Genomic DNA, 18,598 nt, shown 5'->3' on the forward strand with positions numbered 1-18,598 from the left:
GGGGGGGGGGGGGGGGGGGGGCGGGGGGGGGGAAAATGGTGGAAAAGAATAGAGTTTAAAACAATGTCAGGTATCTGAATCCAAGATCTTCCTATTCGTTTTTTCATTTAGCAACGAGAGAGACTCTTATTAATAGTTCAGCCCGGCTGGCGTGGCTCAGTGGTTGAGCATCGACCTATGAACCAGGAGGTCACGGTTCGATTCCCAGTCAGGACACATGCCAGGGTTGTAGGCTTGATCCCCATTGGGGGGGTGGGGGGACGTGCAGGAGGCAGCCAATCAATGATTCGCTCTCATCACTGATGTTTCTTTCTATCTCTCCCTCCCTCTCTGAAATCAATAAAAAGATACTTAAAAAAAAAATGTTTATTCAGATATCAAAGAGGATTAGAGTAGGGGATGTCACACTTAATGCAGGTGTTTTTAACCAAGTCAAACCAGCATGTAACAGCGCCCAAGGGTATCTGATGTCCTGAGTTCTACCTTCCGAATCCCTGGTGTCTGCTCAACAAGGCTAATACCTGGGGAAGTAGTCCTCTTTGATGAGAAGCATCATCTTCCAGAACTGGGCCTGATACTGCTTCATGAGGGCATTCCCACACACCTAGGGGGAAAGACAGGCAGAGAATGAAAGCTCACACTCACCCGAGAGATCCGGAAACTACCATCAGCCCTGGCCTTTCACTCCTGTCCAGAACTTCAGCCACAGAATGGCACTGGGCTAGCAACCAAGGGAATAAATGGAAAAATACAACTTTCTTCTGAAGCATTTCTCTCTATATGGCAATACCTACATTTAACCAGCCTGCCAGGTATTAATATGAACCAAACTCAATTAACTAGTCTTCTTTGATTTACTGTACTGAAAATAAGCCTTTCTAAAGGGCTGGCATACCCCCAACCGTAGTAAGCAGAGGATACAGAATCCCACCGTGTTCTCAATGATTCAGGGTCACTGTTCACGTACTGTGACTTCAGGAGCTTTAAGGTGATTAGAAACTATTGGCATTTTAAGGCCAAATGGCCCCAAATTTATGGCATGTGCCTTCTTTCTTTAAGCAGTGTCTCCTTTCAACAGAAACCCTTACCCTTACGCCTTCTGGATGAGAGAGACACCTGACTCAAGCTGTTTAATTATATTTTCTGTGCTGAGAATTATGAATCGCAATGGTGGGATACCAATCCCCCCTAACTGCGGCTGACGAGCCACACGTGGCTCTTTGGCCCCTTGAGTGTGGCTCTTCCATAAAATACCGACTTCTGCGCATGGGCCACGAAGTTTCAATCACACTGTACGTGCGCACCCACACGTGGTATTTTGTGGAAGAGCCACACACAAGGGGCCAAAGAGCCGCATGCGGCTCGCCAGCCGCAGTTTGAGGACCACTGGTATCCTGCCCTTGGTCCTGGGAGTCACTTTTCTATCCCTAAAACAAATTCCCCTTTTCACTTATGCTGGGATGTACAGTTTTCCATTCTCTACAATGAGAAGACAAGTACAGTGGGAAGAAAAAGCAAAAGCTAGGCCTGTCGTAGGACTCAAGGAAAATCTGACACTGGACCCATGCTGTCCACCATCACCCGTGTCTGTATTGCTTCCCCACTCGCGTCACGCAGAGGCCCAAGGCTGCTTCGACCACTGATAACTGCACTGTGTACCTCCAAGAAGTCAAAGAGGAGGGTGGCTGTCACGTCCGACAGGGGCTCCATGTTTAGTATCTGTGCCAACCAGCGCCAGCCATGGTTTAAGCCATGAGGGTGAACCTGGGAGGAGAGAAGCGTGGTCATGATTTGATCTCACTTTATTCAGAGCTACACTCCCAATGCTATCATCCAGCCATGACCTAGTGGACATGAGCCCCACATCTCTAACCCAAGCACATGCAGCAGGATAGAAACCACCAAAGCCAAATGAAGTCTGTTTTGTTTTGTTTAATATGCTTTTTTTTTTAAAATATTGATTTCAGAGAGGAAGGGAGAGGGGGAGAGAGATAGAAACATCAATGATGAGAGAGAATCATTGATCAGCTGCATCCTGCATGCCACCTACTGGGGATCGAGCCCGAAATCCAGGCATATGCCCTTGACCGGAATCAAACCCGCGACCCTTCAGTCCGCAGGCTGACGCTCTATCCACTGAGACAAACCGGCTAGGGCTGAACTCTGTTTTTAAATGTTCCAATACTCTGAAGCCCACACATTCTTTACAGGATCCCTTTAATACAAATCTGTCAGCTTCAATTTCAGGAATTCCATAGATCAACAGTTACCCTAATCGACACTTATTATTTTGCTACCTTAGTGAAGAACCTGGGACAGAGCAGGTGCACAATAAAAACTTCTTGGGTTGCCCTAGCTCAGTGATGGCGAACCTTTTGAGCTCGGCGTGTCAGCATTTTGAAAAACCCTAACTTAACTCTGGTGCCGTGTCACATATAGAAATTTTTTGATATTTGCAACCATAGTAAAACAAAGATTTATATTTTTGATATTTACTTTATATATTTAAATGACATTTAACAAAGAAAAATCAACCAAAAAAATGAGTTCGTGTGTCACCTCTGACACGCATGTCATAGGTTTGCAATCACTGCCCTAGCTGGTTTGGCTCAGTGGAAAGAGCGTCGGCCTGTGGACTGAAGGGTCCCAGGTTCGATTCCGGTGAAGGGCATATACCTTGGTTGCAGGCATATCCCCAGTAGGGGGTGTGCAGGAGGCAGCTGATCGATGTTTCTCTCTCATCGATGTCTCTAACTCTCTATCCCTCTCCCTTCCTCTCTGTAAAAAAATCAATAAAATATATTAAATAAAACAAAAAACTTCTTGGGTTCAATTAACTCAGACCCTTTTCTCTTTAGGTTCCCAAGTCCATTGGCTTCTCCATGTTGCCAATCGGTGCCTCTGGGACTGGCTGGGCAGCTCAACTGGCTCGAGTGTCGTCCCGATACATCAAGGCTGCAGGTTTAATGCCTGGTCAGGGCACATGCAAGCAGCAACCAATGACTGTATAAATGCATGAGCAACAAACTGATGTTTCTTTCTCTTTCTCCCTTCCTCTCTCTCTAAAATTAAAACACACACACAAAAGAGACTGAGCTGGCAGGTCAAACCTTGGACCCCAGCTGTGGCTCTGTCGCTGTGTATCACCATGGCTTGCTAAACCTCCATCTGTCCATTTAAATCTAACCATAAAGCTCAATTTACAACCGACTACTGTCTGGTAGACTCTTTTTTAAAAATATGTTTTTATTGATTTCAGACAGAGAGGAAAGGAAAGGGAGAGGAGGAGAGAGAGAAAGAAAAAGAAAAAGAGAGAGAGAGAGAGACATCGATTGGTTGCCTCCAATACACATCCCAACCAGAGATTGAACCTGCAACCTGGGTATGTGCCCTGACCGGTAATCAAATCAGTGACTTTCCAGAGCGTGGGACAACGCTCAATAATCACACCAACCAACTGAGCCACACCAGCCAGGGCTGGTTGATTCTTTTATGAACTGGTTACCTAATAATCAACATCAACTTCTCTAAAGAAGACACATGAAGCGGCGGTATACTTGAACTCAGCACGTAACTGGAGGCCCTCTCTGAAGGCCAGTATTTCCTGCGGACAGAACACCGACTAAGGACCGACCTCGCATTCTCGGCAGTAAGCCTTTCCTACTACCTCTTGTCGAGTTCCATACGGCCACCGGAGCTGGATGATGGCAGCATAGAGACGCATCATCCCGGACATGCGTTTCAGAAAGTTGTCCTGCTGCTCCACCTTGGAATCCTTCACTTGGTAGCCAAGCATTCTAAGTGGGAGGAAGAAATTCAGTGTGACAAGGTCAAAATGAGAGTGACAGAGCAGAGATTAGGTTTCATGGCTAAAAGTAACAACATATTATTAATACATTATTGCACATTAATGCATTTGTAGAAGACGTTGTTTACAAAGCACTCACATCCACATCAAATCTGTACATCATATAAGTCCTGTGAGGTGAACTCACAGGTCATCATATCATATACAAATAAGGAAAATGACACCCAAAGAGGTAAAATTATTGACCCATTTTGTAAAGTTATTCAATGACAAAGCAGGGATAAAATTCCAAAACTCCTGGACTCTAGATCCATTATTCTTTCCACTAAACTATATTGATTATTGGCACCTAAATCCACAAATTCCAATAACTGTCCAGTTTGCATGAAAAACATTGTATTTTCTGATATAACATTCAAGACGCATAAAAGCTGTGAGGAGGAATATAAATTCTACAAGTATTTCTACTTCACGAATCGCCCTAGGGCTAGTCAGGAGACCGGCCTCACCTTTGATAGTCTTCCAAAGCCATTCCCTCCCTGAAAGCCGGGTAGAAAGGGACAGAGTACGGACAATTCTTGTGCAGATGAGCCAGGATGAGGTCCCCCACCCGCGGGTGCAGCTCCCAGATCCCGGACGCCACGACGGCGATGGGGAACGCAGCTTCATGATGAGAGGCCACCTCCTCCTCTCCTTGTTTCTGGCGACAGAGATGGGGACGGCGTTAATATCGCGAATGGCTACGTGCTGCGCACCAGCCTCGTCTTCCCGTACTCGGGCAATAAGGTTTCTCACCACAAATTTCTCTGCCAGTTTGTACTGGACAAAGTCCAGGCCCTGTGGGTTCAGGGTGACGGACACAGAGCGCCCACCAGACTGAACAGGTTTTCCAGAGAGTAGGTTGTGGATCTTGTCAAAGATCTCCTTCAGCTTGGAGCCTGGGTACGAAAGAGATAAAGTGACTTAAATCAACCTATTTTTTAGAAGGAATCTACATAAACCCAGCTGTGCAGCCCTATAGAAGTTCAGAGCCTACGGACAAAATACTGATGCAGAAAAATGCATGACAATCAAATACATATGTGGGGGAATGCAAAAAGGACACAAGACATACTATTTCATAGGAATACCTCATTTGGGAATGAATTCTGAAACTGACACATCAAACAGAGGGATAAACAGTGTGGAGATAAGTGTTATTACAGATCCCACCGCCTGTGGTTGACGTGCCTACAGGAGCCACTGCATCTCGAGGGAAAACCTTCCAGAGCATCTCTCCAGCTCACAATAATCCCCCCGGCTTCTCCGAGACCCGCCTTCCTCCATCCTCAGACACAAAGTGGGTTTCTATTATTTCATAGGAATCCCTCATTTGGGAATGAATTCTGAAACTAACACATCAAACAGAGGGATAAACAGTGTGGAGATAAGTGTTATTACAGATCCCACCGCCTGTGGTTGACGTGCCTACAGGAGCCACTGCATCTCGAGGGAAAACCTTCCAGAGCATCTCTCCAGCTCACAATAATCCCCCCGGCTTCTCCGAGACCCGCCTTCCTCCATCCTCAGACACAAAGTGGGTTTCTAGTAGCTGCGTTTGTATAAAAGAGCCTGTGTGCCCCAATCCCGACATGGGCTACAGGTAGAGTTGTCTAGCTGAGCCGATCAGCCAACTGACAGAGTCCATTCCTGACGTGCCCCAGCAACACGTACACTCGTAAGCAGTGGGACCTTGCAACTGCCACGTGGACCGAAGAACAGCCGTCTACAAACTACGCACAGAGATGCACAGAGAAGACAAGAGGAGAGAGAACAGGGCCCTGAAGTCTCTAGCCCGAGACCTAGCTTCATTCCCGCCATGAGGTCCTCCAACACGTGCAAGCAAAGTTTAAATTAGCACAGCATTGATCTAGCTGGTTTGGCTCAGTAGATAAAGGGTCGGCCTGTGGACTAAGCGGTCCTGGGTTCGATTCCAGTTAAGGGCATGTACTTCGGGTGGACCGAAGAACAGCCATCTACAAACTACGCATAGAGATGCACAGAGGAAGACGAGATGAGAGAGAACAGGGTCCTGAAGTCTCTAGCCCGAGACCTAGCTTCATTCCCGCCATGAGGTCCTCCAACACATGCAAGCAAAGTTTAAATTAGCACAGCATTGCCCTAGCTGGTTTGGCTCAGTGGATAAAGGGTCGGCCTGTGGACTAAAGGGTCCTGGGTTCGATTCCAGTTAAGGGCATGTACTTCGGTTGCAGACTCCTCCCTGGCCTGAGCCCTGGTTGGGGCTCGTGCAGGAGGCAAGCAATTGATGTATTTTTCTCTCACATCAGTATTTCTCTCTGTCTTTTCCTCTAAAAATCAATGGAAAAATATCCTCGGGCGAGGATTAAATTAGCACGGCATCACCAGCTTAGAAAATACCCTGCCATGGTCCTAATTACTTTAAGAATGTTCCCCTTATTAGATGTGGAGAATGAAACAGAGGAGGCAGTCAGAGGGGTGCCTTCCAGGTTCCAGCTAAGGTGACTGAATAGACAATGGTGCTACTGATTTCTCAGCACAAAGAGGAGAAAAACAGGCATAAGGAAATGACCAGCTCGGACCTCACCACACTGCACCTGAGGTCTCTGAGAGCCATCCACGCACAGGTGTCCCGCAGGAGCTGGTCCTAGAGAATCTGAAGCTCAGAGGAACTGGGTGAGTCGGAGGTAGACTTGGGAGTCATTCATCAGCACACAGGTAGTAATGCTGGAAGCCATGGAGGGATGGAGAAGTGAGGGTGAGAGCAGACCCCTAGGGAACACCTACTACTGAGGTGAGGGCAGGAGACCAAGGAACCAAAGGCAAGAGGCAGGAGGAGAGCCTGGAAACTAACGCTCCATGGAAGCCAAAGGAGTCACATTTCACAAAGGGAAAATCAACGGCGCCAAACAGAACTGAGAGGAAGACCAGAAAATCCTCAAAGGTGTAGAATCAAAGGAAATGTATTTTAGGGTGTGAGTGACTCATGCATGTTTAAAAGAAAAGGAGCCTGTAACAAGGGAGTAATTTCGCATAAAACAGGAGGGGAAGGCCATGAACGATGCTGCAAAGCCTTGAAGGCGATGGGAGGGGATGGGAATGAGGCAGAGGGTCAGCATGGTTCAGGACACGGCCTCCTCTGAAACAGGAGCCTGAGAGGTAAGTACAGCTGTGCACAGGTGCAGGCGGCATCGCAGGCTCTCACACCTGTCGTCTCGATTTCCTGATGAAAGAGGAGGTAAGGCAGTCGGTCGCCTGAGGAGCAAAGGCTGCGGCTAAGCCTGCGGGGGGAGTGGTGGAGGTGTGGGATGGCTGTCGAGCCACCTCTCCCCGCTGCTTGCTATCAAAGGTCAAGGCACTTTAAATTCCAGAAAGTGATACGTATTTATTTATTTATACCTTGCCCTGTTCCAGAAAGAATTTCAGGCAGCGATGTGATAGGTAAGTTCCATCATATACCATCTCAAGGGCAGAAACGGCAACCTTCCTACGCTTTGTAGGCACCCAGTCAATCAGGGGACCTGGGAGTCCCAGCTGTCCATGTGCCCCCGCCACTCAGTAGCAGGTCTGTCATTTGGAGGCTCCACAACCAGAGCGTTGCTATAAAACATAAACCTGTTTCTAAAGAAGAAAGGAAGACGGTCTTTCCTCTGTCTGGCTCCTACTCTCTCATCTCAGTCTCTGGAGAGAAAAGGAAGGAGTCTAAAGTGCTAGCAGGACCGGCTTCGAGTCTGGAAAAGCTGGTGCAGGACAAAAGCCAAGAATCTGAGTCACGCCCTAGGTCCCCTTGGCAATATTTTCTGCAGCAACGTCCAATTTTAGGTCAGAGCCACTCTAAATAATTCACTATTAACATGCAGCTTATTATTTATTTATTTTTGGTTAATCCTCACTCAAGGATATTCTTCCATTGATTTTTAGGGAAGTGGAAGAGAGAGAAACATCGATGTAAGAGAAACACATTGATTGGTTGCCTCCTGCACGTGCCCCGACCAGGGCCTGCAATCAAGGTATTTACCGTTCACCGGAATCGAACCCGGGACCCTTTGGCCCATCGCCCATCGCTCTAGCCCAGTGATGGCGAACCTATGACACGCGTGTCAGAGGTGACACTCAAACTCATTTTTTTGGTTGATTTTTCTTTGTTAAATAGCATTTAAATATATAACCTAAATATCAAAAATATAAGTCTTTGTTTTACTATGGTTGCAAATATCAAAAAATTTCTATATGTGACACGGCACCAGAGTTAAGTTAGGGTTTTTCAAAATGCTGACACCCGAGCTCAAAAGGTTTGCCATCACTGCTCTAGCCATTGAGTCAAACGGGCTAGAGCAGCCATGGGCAAACTACGGCCCGCGGGCCGGATCGGGCCCGTTTGAAATGAATAAAACTAAAAAAAAAAAAGACCGTACCCTTTTATGTAATGATGTTTACTTTGAATTTATATTAGTTCACACAAACACTCCATCCATGCTTTTGTTCCGGCCCTCCGGTCCAGTTTAAGAACCCATTGTGGCCCTCGAGTCAAAAAGTTTGCCCACCCCTGGGCTAGAGCTACAGCTTATTTAAAAACAAGCCACCAAACACATAATTATCACCTTCCATGTGCTGAAGAGGAAACAAAGGAGGGCAAAATAGGAGGCATACACCTTACATACGCCTGATCCGACTGTCAACATGCAGTCAACGTGCTGTCCGTGGGCACCTTACAGGTAAGTGGATTTGGAGTCTTACAAAGTAATAAAACCAAGTGAGGGGCCGTGCTCCTAACGCCTGTGACCAACCTGCGATGGTGGAGATCTGGCTCACGGGGATAGTGGCGGCCTTCTGGAGGTCCATCTTTATCTTTTTGACCTGCCAGGAGAGAACCGGGAGGAGACAGATCGCTTTCTGCAGAGCTGCATTAGGGAACGTCACACGCTACACATGTACCTTTGGGGCACAAGGCTGATCAGAGAACTCTGAGGCCCAGAGAATCTCCGCTTCCACCCCTTCCTACCTGACTGTCTTTGCTGCTGGTCAGTCCCTCAAAGGCCAGCACACACTGACGGGAGGCTTCCTGCAGCTGCTGGTACCACTGCATTGTACTGTCTTGTACCTTCACCTGGAGGTCTGAGGAGTAAAAGACAGGCTCTCTTAACAGTAGCTAGTATTTACTGAACACTTAGTACGAACCAGACACTGTTCTAATCACCTCATGCATGCACAACTGCTTTTACTGTCTAATCCATGAAGCAGATACTATTATTATCTTCATTTTATACAGAAACAGACGTGGAAAGGTTAACCAATTTGCCCAGGTCACATTGCTAGGAAGCAGTAAAACTAGATTCCCACTGATCTGGCTCCAAAGCCAGCATTCTCGACCATCACACTACAGTGATTCTCTTATGTTTTAACAAGCATGTATTTTGTACATATTTATTTAAAATACTCAGTAGCAGCAATACTTGGAATAATATATCTATTAGAATGATATAGAATTTCAAGTCCTCATGGCAAGTGCTGGAGTCTGAAGTCAGGCTCCACATCAGCCGATACTCAAACGCCTTCTTGCTCCTTCGCATGTGCTGAAACTTACAACAAGGATCGTACCCCAGGACACTCACCTTCGCTCCGTTTCCCTCCCGGGCCCTGGCTGGGAGCGGGGCACTCTTTGCGGACCTCCGGCCTCTGCTGCGCCTGTGCCTCTTGCCGCTTCACCTGGGCCTCCTCTTCTTCCTGCCTCCTCTTGTCTTCACATGCCCTGGCGTCCGCCAGGAGGTCCCGCATTTCCTGCAGCGCGCTCTCGGCCACGGCTTGGTCCTCTGCCGTGGGAAAGCCGTTCTGTCAGGGTGAGAGGCAGAGCTTTGTGGTTATGCCTAGGCAGCCTGTGGGGCTGAGTCACACCTTACACAAGCCAATGTATTTCTGGAATTCCAACTGTTGTATTAATGTCTTACCATTCATCAAAGTGGCGATACCTACTGCTTTCCTGTTCTCATAAAGGTAACACCAATTTACCATCACCACCACCAACACCGGGCGGAAGAGCTTTTTAAACATTTGTGACAAGAGTCTACACAAAAACGATATGGTGTTTTCATTTGCATTCCATGTATTAATGGCGATTTTGAATTTATTTTCAAATCTGTTAGACAATTATATTTGTGCTTTTTTTTTTAAATATATTTTATTGATTTTTTACAGAGAGGAAGGGAGAGAGATAGAGAGTTAGAAACATCGATGAGAGAGAAACATCGACCAGCTGCCTCCTGCACATCTCCTACTGGGGATGTGCCCGCAACCCAGGTACATGCCCTTGACCGGAATCGAACCTGGGACCCTTCAGTCCGCAGGCCGATGCTCTATCCACTGAGCCAAACCGGTTTCGGCTATATTTGTGCTTTTATACACTGTCCTGTCCTTTGCTCATCTTTCCATTAGTGGGATGGAGGTAGAGTGATTTATCTTTTCCCCCCTAAATTCCTAAGTTCCTAATGATAGTTTAAAAAAGAAAAGCCCTCTTAAGTTGCTGTAGAATACTAGGAAAGCAACTCATTATGCTGGAAACTGATGAGGGAAAGACTCTAATATTTGTTTTCTTTCTTCTACAGGCTGCACCTCAAGATAATAGTTTATGGGAAGCATTTCTTCTTGTAGTTGAATTCCAGAAAGAATAATAAACTTAGAAAAACGTAAAACATACCACCCCTAATGAATAATGGTCAGCAATGGCCACTGAGCCACTAGCTCAGCGGTTCTCAACCTGTGGGTCGCGACCCCTTTGGCGGTTGAACGACCCTTTCACAGGGGTCGCCTAAGACCATCCCGCATATCAGATATTTACATTACGATTCATAACAGTAGCAACATTACCGTTATGAAGTAGCAACGAAAATAATTTTATGGCTGGGTCACAACATGAGGAACTGTATTTAAAGGGCCACAAGGTTGAGAACCACTGCACTAGCTAAAGGCCCTCGGGGACCTTCACGGTGGGAGATAAGGCTGACAGTATCTGAAGCCATGGGCTGACCTGAGTATCACAAGTGGAAAGGCCATCAGATAGCCTTTTGCACCTTTGGCATGGTGCAAAAACAGTTACATACATACTACCCCCTATGAAGTTGTCATGTGCCCACAACTATCAAACACAAATCTGAGCAAGCTCCTAGATCTGTGCTGTCCAATAAGGTAGCCATATGTTGCTATTTAGGTTTAAATTAATTTTAAAAGTGTTTTACATTACAATACAACTCTCAGGCCCTTGCTGGTTTGGCTCAGTGGATAGAGCTTTGGCCTGCAGACGAGGGGTCCCAGGTTTGATTCCAGTAAAGGCCACATGTTGCAGGCTCGATTCCCAGTAGGGGGCGTGCAGAAGGCAGCCGATCAGCGATTCTCATCATAGATGTTTCTCTCTCTCTCCCTTCCTCTCTGAAATCAATAAAAAAATATTTAAATAAATAAATAAATAAATAAATAAAATGGTGTCACTGCAGTGTTATGCACAATAGTGAAAATATAGAAACTTAAATGTCCACCAACAGACATGTTTTTTTCTTTTTTGGGGGGGGAGGAGGGGTGTGAAATCACAGGGGCCAGCACATCCGGAGTGCAATGGATAACCCTGGCCTGGGAAAACCACCTTCGTGATCATGGTATCTCCCCTGCCAGGTAAGTACAGACATGCTTTTTTCAATACATGTTGGTATGGTTATATGTTGGAAACATCCAATTTCATCTATCCATCCAATACTTATTGACTACATACTACGTGTTAAGGCAATACTGGCATGTTTTAACAGTGCCTTCAAAACATGGATATTTTAGTAATTAGAGTAATTATGTGTTCAAAATACATTAACTGAAAAAAGCAATAAAAATTTCTGTAAGTTTTTAATATTGATAAGTATAGCAGGCATTCAATAGACATTCCTGAATGAACGAGATAAAGTATTTTGCAATCAGAAAACACACTTTTTAAACCTAAGATGAGAGACTCTATCTATGAGCCCCATGTGGGACGGGGATGACGCACACGCACACAATCTGCAGACAGAACAGAGTCCCCTGCAGCCCCCTCACCTCTGAAGTGGTCCGAATGATCCCCGAGATGAGGCCGCACAGCTGGTTGCCTCGGCTCCGCAAGGCCAGCAGGTCCACCTTCAGGTCTCTGTGCTGGCCCACGGAGTCCAGCTGCTGGTTGAGGTGCAGCAGCTCCTCCTGCGCGGCATAGAGGCTCCGCAGGCGGACCTGGCCTTCCTCCCTCCGCAGCCGCTCCTGCTCCACCCGCTTCAGCCGCTGCTGCTCTGCCTCCCACAGCTTCAGGTTGAGAATCTATAGAAAGGGCTGCCGAGTTACCTCTCTGAGGGGCTCCTGGCCTCCTCTTTCTACATCCTCAAGCTCTATGCGGGCCACATATTTTCACAGACGGACCCAGAGCAGGAAAGGGCTGCCCAGGGTCAGTCACACAGAGGCAAGAAAGGGGCCAGGTCCTCCACGACTGTTTGCCAGAACTGACTCTTCGGGAGGTTACAGCCAGACCCCGAAACCCCCACACGGGTTCTCCCAGGCTCTGACCTTGGCTCTGTGGCGATGCTCAGCTTTCAGCTTCTCTTGCTGCCCCAGGGCTTCTCTGGAGCTGAGTGAGGAATGGCAGGGAGGATCAGTCAGGGATGCTGCCTAAAACCGTCTTCTCTCTTCCTAAAACTGTCAGTTCCAGCTGACCCTCCCGACATTTCCAGTCCTACTTCAGGACTCACCTCTTTTCCATCATTTCCCTCAAGTCCTGGAATTCTTTATGATGCTTCAGTTCCTTCCGTTCATCAAAACGCTTCAGCTGTTCAGATGCCATCTCAGAGAGCGCTCGCACCTTCCTCTCCTGCTCCTCCTGCCACAGCCTCAGGCCCTCCTGCAAAGGATCAGCCCCTGCTCGCCGGAGCTGCACTACCACCTCGCTCCCTTACCCTGTGGTTAACTCTAGCAGATGTCCCAGGACTTACAATCATCCGCGTACTTCTCCGAACCTCTGCTCGGTCACCTCTCTCCTTGGGCTGATCTTTAAACTCAGCAGCAATCTATCAAAATCCTTATCCCAATATCCTAAACTTGCTAGGTACATTTCTACCTCAATCCATTCCTCATGTCCTTATCTCTGCCTAGATTTCCCCCCACATCCACTTATGCCTAAGGTCCATCTTCTCAGGATAACCTTATCTTAAAACCCCAGGTCACCTTCCAATTTTGGAGAAGTAAATGGAATCCAGGAAAGCCTATGCAGTTTTCCTAAAGTCACATGTAAAACAGAAGAGGATTTGAAACTGGATTTGACTTGAGAGACTGCTACATTACACTTCCTCCACAAACGAGTCAGCAGCTGCTAGCACGCAGTAGGGCACCATGATCAGCACACAGCGGGCTTTCATAAACCCTGAGGAACTGCACCTAACTGTGGGTCACTTACTGCTCCTCTCATTCTGTGCACCAGCTCATACATTCGGATGCAGCCTTCCACCTTGATGCCCCTGGAGGACTGCAGTAACATGGGCTCTGTGTGCTGGGACTCACGTTTGCCCTGACAGACAGAAAATGGCTTAGTCGGGACTGCTACATCACACTTCCTCCACAAACAGTCAGCAGCTGCTAGCACGCAGTAGGGCACGATGACCAGCACACAGTGGGCTTTCATAAACCCTGAGGAACTGCACCTCACTGTGGGTCACTTACTGCTCCTCTCATTCTGTGCACCAGCTCATACATTCGGATGCAGCCTTCCACCTTGATGCCCCTGGAGGACTGCAGTAACATGGGCTCTGTGTGCTGGGACTCACGTTTGCCCTGTACAGACAGAAAATGGGAAAATTAAGCTTTTAAGATGGTATGGTTGCTGTTATCCCTTCAAGACAAAACCCACATTCCTACTTATAAACAACAATGAAAACAAAACAAAGGAGGTTAGAACTAGTGAGCTTTTCGTGATACTGACCTTGTTCTCTTTGTTTTCCTTAAACACACACACACACACACACACACACACACACACACACACACACACAACGGGCCTGTTTTAATATTTTAAGCACCCCAGGCAAAGACGGGGTGCTGAATTGACCCACCGCAGAGAGAAAGGAGGAAGAGTAAACAACACTCCCTCACAGTTGACAATCACATCGGGTCAGAAAACAAGTTTCCCAAATGACACTGTAAGCTTCTGTTTCACTATCAAAAGATGCTGCTGCTGCTCATCCAGGGAGCGGTCCAAGGGGGAGTTGGAAATGAGCCCTCACGGGGAGGATGAGCTCGGAGAACACAATGAGAAGATGATGTCCAGGGCGCAGATAAGATGTCCCATTCCTACTTATAAACAACAATGAAAACAAAACAAAGGAAGTTAGAACTAGTGAGCTTTTCATGATACTGACCTTGTTTTCTTTGTTTTCCTTAAACACACACACACACACACACCACAAGGAACAACTTCTTTTCTGCTTGCTTGCTAGTTTTGATCTGCCCAGCAAATTTCCCCCCTTTTTTTCTGATAGTGTCCATTTGTGCCAGGATGGTTTGGATGGAGCAACCCCAATCCACATCCTCAATTCTTTCACCTTCCTGGCCTCAGGGGCAAGCAGGTGACCAGCTAGCAAAGTCCTCTAGCCTCCTGTAGCCAGTATCCACTTCAGCAATGAGGCTGAGAGCCAAGCGAGGCCAGAGTTCATCTCTGAGTTTCTCTGATGAAGCTATCTAGGAGGCCTTCTCTAACCTAAGAAGGTGTGTGTCTAGTGCTACCAACAGCCATCTTACCACATTGAGTCTTCCTGAAAAGTGAACCCAAAGAGCGTTAGGCAGAATCGAGAGATGGAAAGGCAAAGCCCTGGATGTTTGAGAACTGGATCAAGTCGGAAATAATGTCAAGCAGAGACATACAGAAAACAGACCATCATTGCCCTGGCCAGTGTGGCTCCCGCCCCCTCTCCCTTCCTTACTCTCTAAAAATCAATTTAAAAAACATACATAGAGAATCCAGGGATATTTAAACGATGGAATAAAATCATTGCTACATAGACTTTCAAAAAAAACCCACACAAACATACACAAAACAAACAAACAAAAAACAGTCAAATGGTAGCCCTGGCTGCGTAGCTCAGTTGCTTGGAGCGTCATCCTGATACACCAAGGTTGAAGGTTTGATCCCTGGTCAGGGCACATACAGGAATCAACCAATGAATGCATAAGTAAGTAGAACAAGAAATCAATGTTTCTCTCCTTCTCAAATCAATAAAACTTAAAAAAAAAAGATAGATAAATAAATCATGCTCCTGTATACCTATAGTCCCCCTTATTCGGTCCAAACCTATTCCTAAATTTGTGTAACCATCCCTCACATGCAGTAAATAGCCTGGTGTCACTCATTTTAGGGGATCCCTTGCTTACTATCTGTTGTCTTCATATGGACTCAATACTTTCTGGCATAAAAACACATTGCCATCAATCAAACAAGCTTTCTGGTCATGTTACCCACCCACAAATTATATGCCTTTTCCAATTAGCTGAACACTTATCATGCACTGTGGTCATTAACTTTTTTAGTTTCAGATGCAACAGCCAATCTTGCACAAATTTTTTTTTCCTTCTTGACAATTTAATGGATGGAAGATTCATTGTGACCATAGATCTTAGAAATGTCAGCATACAATTTTTCCCCCTTTCCTTATTAAGCTGAGAACTTTCACCTTTTGACTTAAAAGAGGCACTTTATGGCTTCTCATTGGTACATCCAGATTGCCAACATCCCTACTCCTGCACTTTGGGGACATTATTAAGTTACTTGAACATTACAATTACAAGAGTTACTTGAACATCAGTACTACAATACTGCAACAGTAGATCTGACCCAAGACGGCTACTCAGTGACTAATGGGCGGGTAGTGGACACAGCATGGAGATGCTGGACAAAGGGACGATTCCTGTCCCAGGCAGGACAGATCGGGAGGCACAGCATTCATCACGTAACTCAGAATGGTGCACAATTTAAAATCGTATGAATTGTTTATTTCAGGACTTTTCCATTTAATATTTTCGGACTGTAGTTGACAGCAGTAACTGAAACCATGGAAAGCGAAACCTCAGACAAGAGAGAACTACTGTATACAGGCAAACTACTCTGAAAATATACCACCAAAAAAAACAAAACAATAATACAGAAAAAGACCACCACCAATAACAATTTACTGGGTTTTCTTAAAGTATTTTTATTGATTTCAGAGAGGGAGAGATAGAAACAGCAATGATGGGCGAGAATTATTCATGGGTTGCCTTCTGCATGCCCTCTACTGGGGATGTGCCCTTGACTTGAATGGAACCCAGGACCCTTCAGTCCGTAGGCCGATGACTCTCTAGCCACTGAGGCAAACTGGCTAGGATAACAATTTACTTACTTTGTAAGTGAGAGAAACAAACAAAGGCAGTGACAAAATAGAGCGAAAAATAGGTAAAAACTCAGACAGAACTAATGATAAGATGTGTAAATCCTAAGCACAGGTTAAATTTTATTCTATGCCCCAGCAGCCAGCACAAAAAGGGAAACTTTACCAGTTAAACAGATGCAAGCTTCCAGTTAAACAGATGCAAGCTTCCAGTTAAACAGATGCAAGGTTCATGTGGAAAACAATCCAACTGCTCATGACGTTAGTTACTACTCTCGGTACTGAGAATAGAGGGGAATCTCTCTCTCTCGGTCTTCATAAGGCGAACACAGGGTGATGTGGGCAACACTGTCCCTACAAACAGCTACCAAGAAACAACCACGACTTTATGCAGGGCAAAGGCATTGTCACATGATGACATTACACAACTCAACTTTGCAACCACCCCTGTCGTCTGTCCTCAGCTGATCGAAAACCTTACCTTGGTCCCATCTGGTGTTGCTGGTGTTCTTGGGGATGCTGGTGAAAAGGCAAGGCTTCTGATGGGAGACTTGGGAACAAATGAAGGTTGGTCCAGGCCTGAAGTGGATCTAGAGGATGTTGACGTCTCAGAGGGAGACAGGTTCTCTTGTGTGTGGGGTAGGACATGATCTACCACCCATCCAGCATAAGAAGATAGCTGGGGAGTGGATACACATTCTTCTAAAACATCCTAGAGAAGAAGAAGATGTGAAGCTCAACTTGCATGTTAACTGAGATAGACTGAAGCACTTCCTGAGAACACAGCCTCATTTCTGCGGTATTCCTGTTAAGGATGTATAACCTGAGTATACACCAGACAGACCAATCCTGGGACTCAGCCTCTAGAATGTAAGGTATGTATGTTTTAAAATTGTCAAAGATATAAAAGACAGGGGAACGCTTTAGAATTGTTTTACACAGAAGTCTAAAGAGACAGGGCAGTAGCTAGATTACCAGAAACTCCGGAACAGGAGGTATGCCTTAACTGTTCCTACATGCCCCCTCCACCTGGCGGTCTAGTACAGAACTCTGCAAATACAGTGATCACGCCCCCAGTAAACTTCACAGGTCCTCCAATGTCATCTAAAACTCTGTGCGATCAAACTTTTGGCCCGGTGGACCGAGCGCCGGCTTGCGGACTGAAGGGTCCCAGGTTCGATTCTGATCAGGGGCACATGCCGGGGTTGCGGCCTCGATCCCCAGTGGGGGGCGTGCAGGAGGCAGCCGATCCATGATTCTCTCTCTTCATTGATGTTTCTCTCTCTCCCTCTTCCTTCCTCTCTGAAATCAATAAAAATATATTAACAAATAAAAAAATTTAAAAGTTTGTGTGTGGTGCTTCACTTGCAGCAATACGTCATATTAATCGTTCACTGCAAAATCTGCCCGTCCTAGCACAGGCAGTAACTTCACTGACCCTGGGGCCAGGGCTGCTTTGACAACAGAGGCGGAGGCGCCTCGTCTGGCTGCGGGTCGCACGGAGCCTTCAGAAAGAAGAGCGCCTCTGAAGGGGTGTCCCCAGCGGCTGGAATAGGCTGGGGAGAGCAGAAACCCTAGGGCAGCGTGGTGCACAAACAGGAGTCGAGAAACAAATGCGGGTGGTTAGAAAGGACGCACGGGGTGCCGGCGTAGCGGCCAGAAGGGCTACAGCCGCCTCTGGATCCACTGCTCACCTCGCCCCGCAGGAGCCAGTCGCGGTGGTAGCAGAGGCGACCTTTGTCGGAGCTGCGCAGCGCCTGCAGGGTCTCCCAGCAGCGACTCTCGGACGGCATGGCCCGTGCTGCAGCCGCTCTTCCGAGATGCCGCTGGTGGAAAAACAAGCCCTCGAATCAGCCGCCCCGTAAACGAGCGCTCGCTTCCGCTTCCGGGGCGTGCACTCAGTTGTACACAGCAACACCGCCTCCGGAAGACTGTACGCCCCACTTCCGGTTCCGGATCTCCAGTGCGCCTGCGTACCCGGAGGGCCGGGCCCTGCGGGGAACTTCAGACCGGCGCACTTCAGAAGCCTGGAGCCTCCTTGTGGTAGAAAGTGGAATACGCAGTATTGATGAGTATGTGAAGAAATTGGAATCACCCCCACACTGCTGGCGGGACCCTAAACGGTGGCCGCTGCTGTGGAAGTCAGGCATTTCTTCAGAAAGGTTAGAGTTACTAAATGAATTAAATGTGCGTCCATACCAAGACTTATTGAATGTTCATAATAGCATTACCCAGAATAGCCAAAAAGTCTAAACCCGGATGTACATGAACAGATATGTGCTACACAACAGGGATGAACCTTGAACACATTATACCAGGTGACAGAAGCCAGTCACAAAGTTACATATTACATAATTCCACTTAT

General features: G+C 46.8%; 1 protein-coding gene across 2 annotated transcripts in view; it reads right to left on the reverse strand.

Annotated features, from left to right (window-relative positions):
- Positions 1-18,133, reverse strand: part of GLE1 (GLE1 RNA export mediator) — a 20,202-nt gene extending 2,069 nt beyond the window's left edge. Inside the window, exons 1-14 of one of the 2 annotated variants that reach the window (XM_005881397.2) lie at positions 17,928-18,133; positions 16,715-16,945; positions 13,538-13,648; positions 12,574-12,722; positions 12,392-12,452; positions 11,897-12,148; positions 9,439-9,655; positions 8,829-8,941; positions 8,614-8,683; positions 4,604-4,746; positions 4,318-4,508; positions 3,668-3,797; positions 1,660-1,764; positions 522-604 (exon numbers count right to left, since the gene is read on the reverse strand). In XM_005881397.2, the coding sequence (XP_005881459.1) occupies positions 522-604; positions 1,660-1,764; positions 3,668-3,797; positions 4,318-4,508; positions 4,604-4,746; positions 8,614-8,683; positions 8,829-8,941; positions 9,439-9,655; positions 11,897-12,148; positions 12,392-12,452; positions 12,574-12,722; positions 13,538-13,648; positions 16,715-16,945; positions 17,928-18,026 (1,955 nt within the window). In that variant the 5' untranslated portion in view covers positions 18,027-18,133. Of the gene's footprint in view, positions 1-521; positions 605-1,659; positions 1,765-3,667; positions 3,798-4,317; positions 4,509-4,603; positions 4,747-8,613; positions 8,684-8,828; positions 8,942-9,438; positions 9,656-11,896; positions 12,149-12,391; positions 12,453-12,573; positions 12,723-13,274; positions 13,383-13,537; positions 13,649-16,714; positions 16,946-17,927 lie in introns of those variants that run through there. The other variant, XM_014529415.1, reaches the window with a different exon arrangement.
- Positions 18,134-18,598: the final 465 nt, after the last annotated feature.

This window comes from Myotis brandtii, unplaced genomic scaffold, assembly GCF_000412655.1.
Source record: "Myotis brandtii unplaced genomic scaffold, ASM41265v1 scaffold68, whole genome shotgun sequence".
NCBI classification, from domain to species: Eukaryota; Metazoa; Chordata; class Mammalia; order Chiroptera; family Vespertilionidae; genus Myotis; species Myotis brandtii.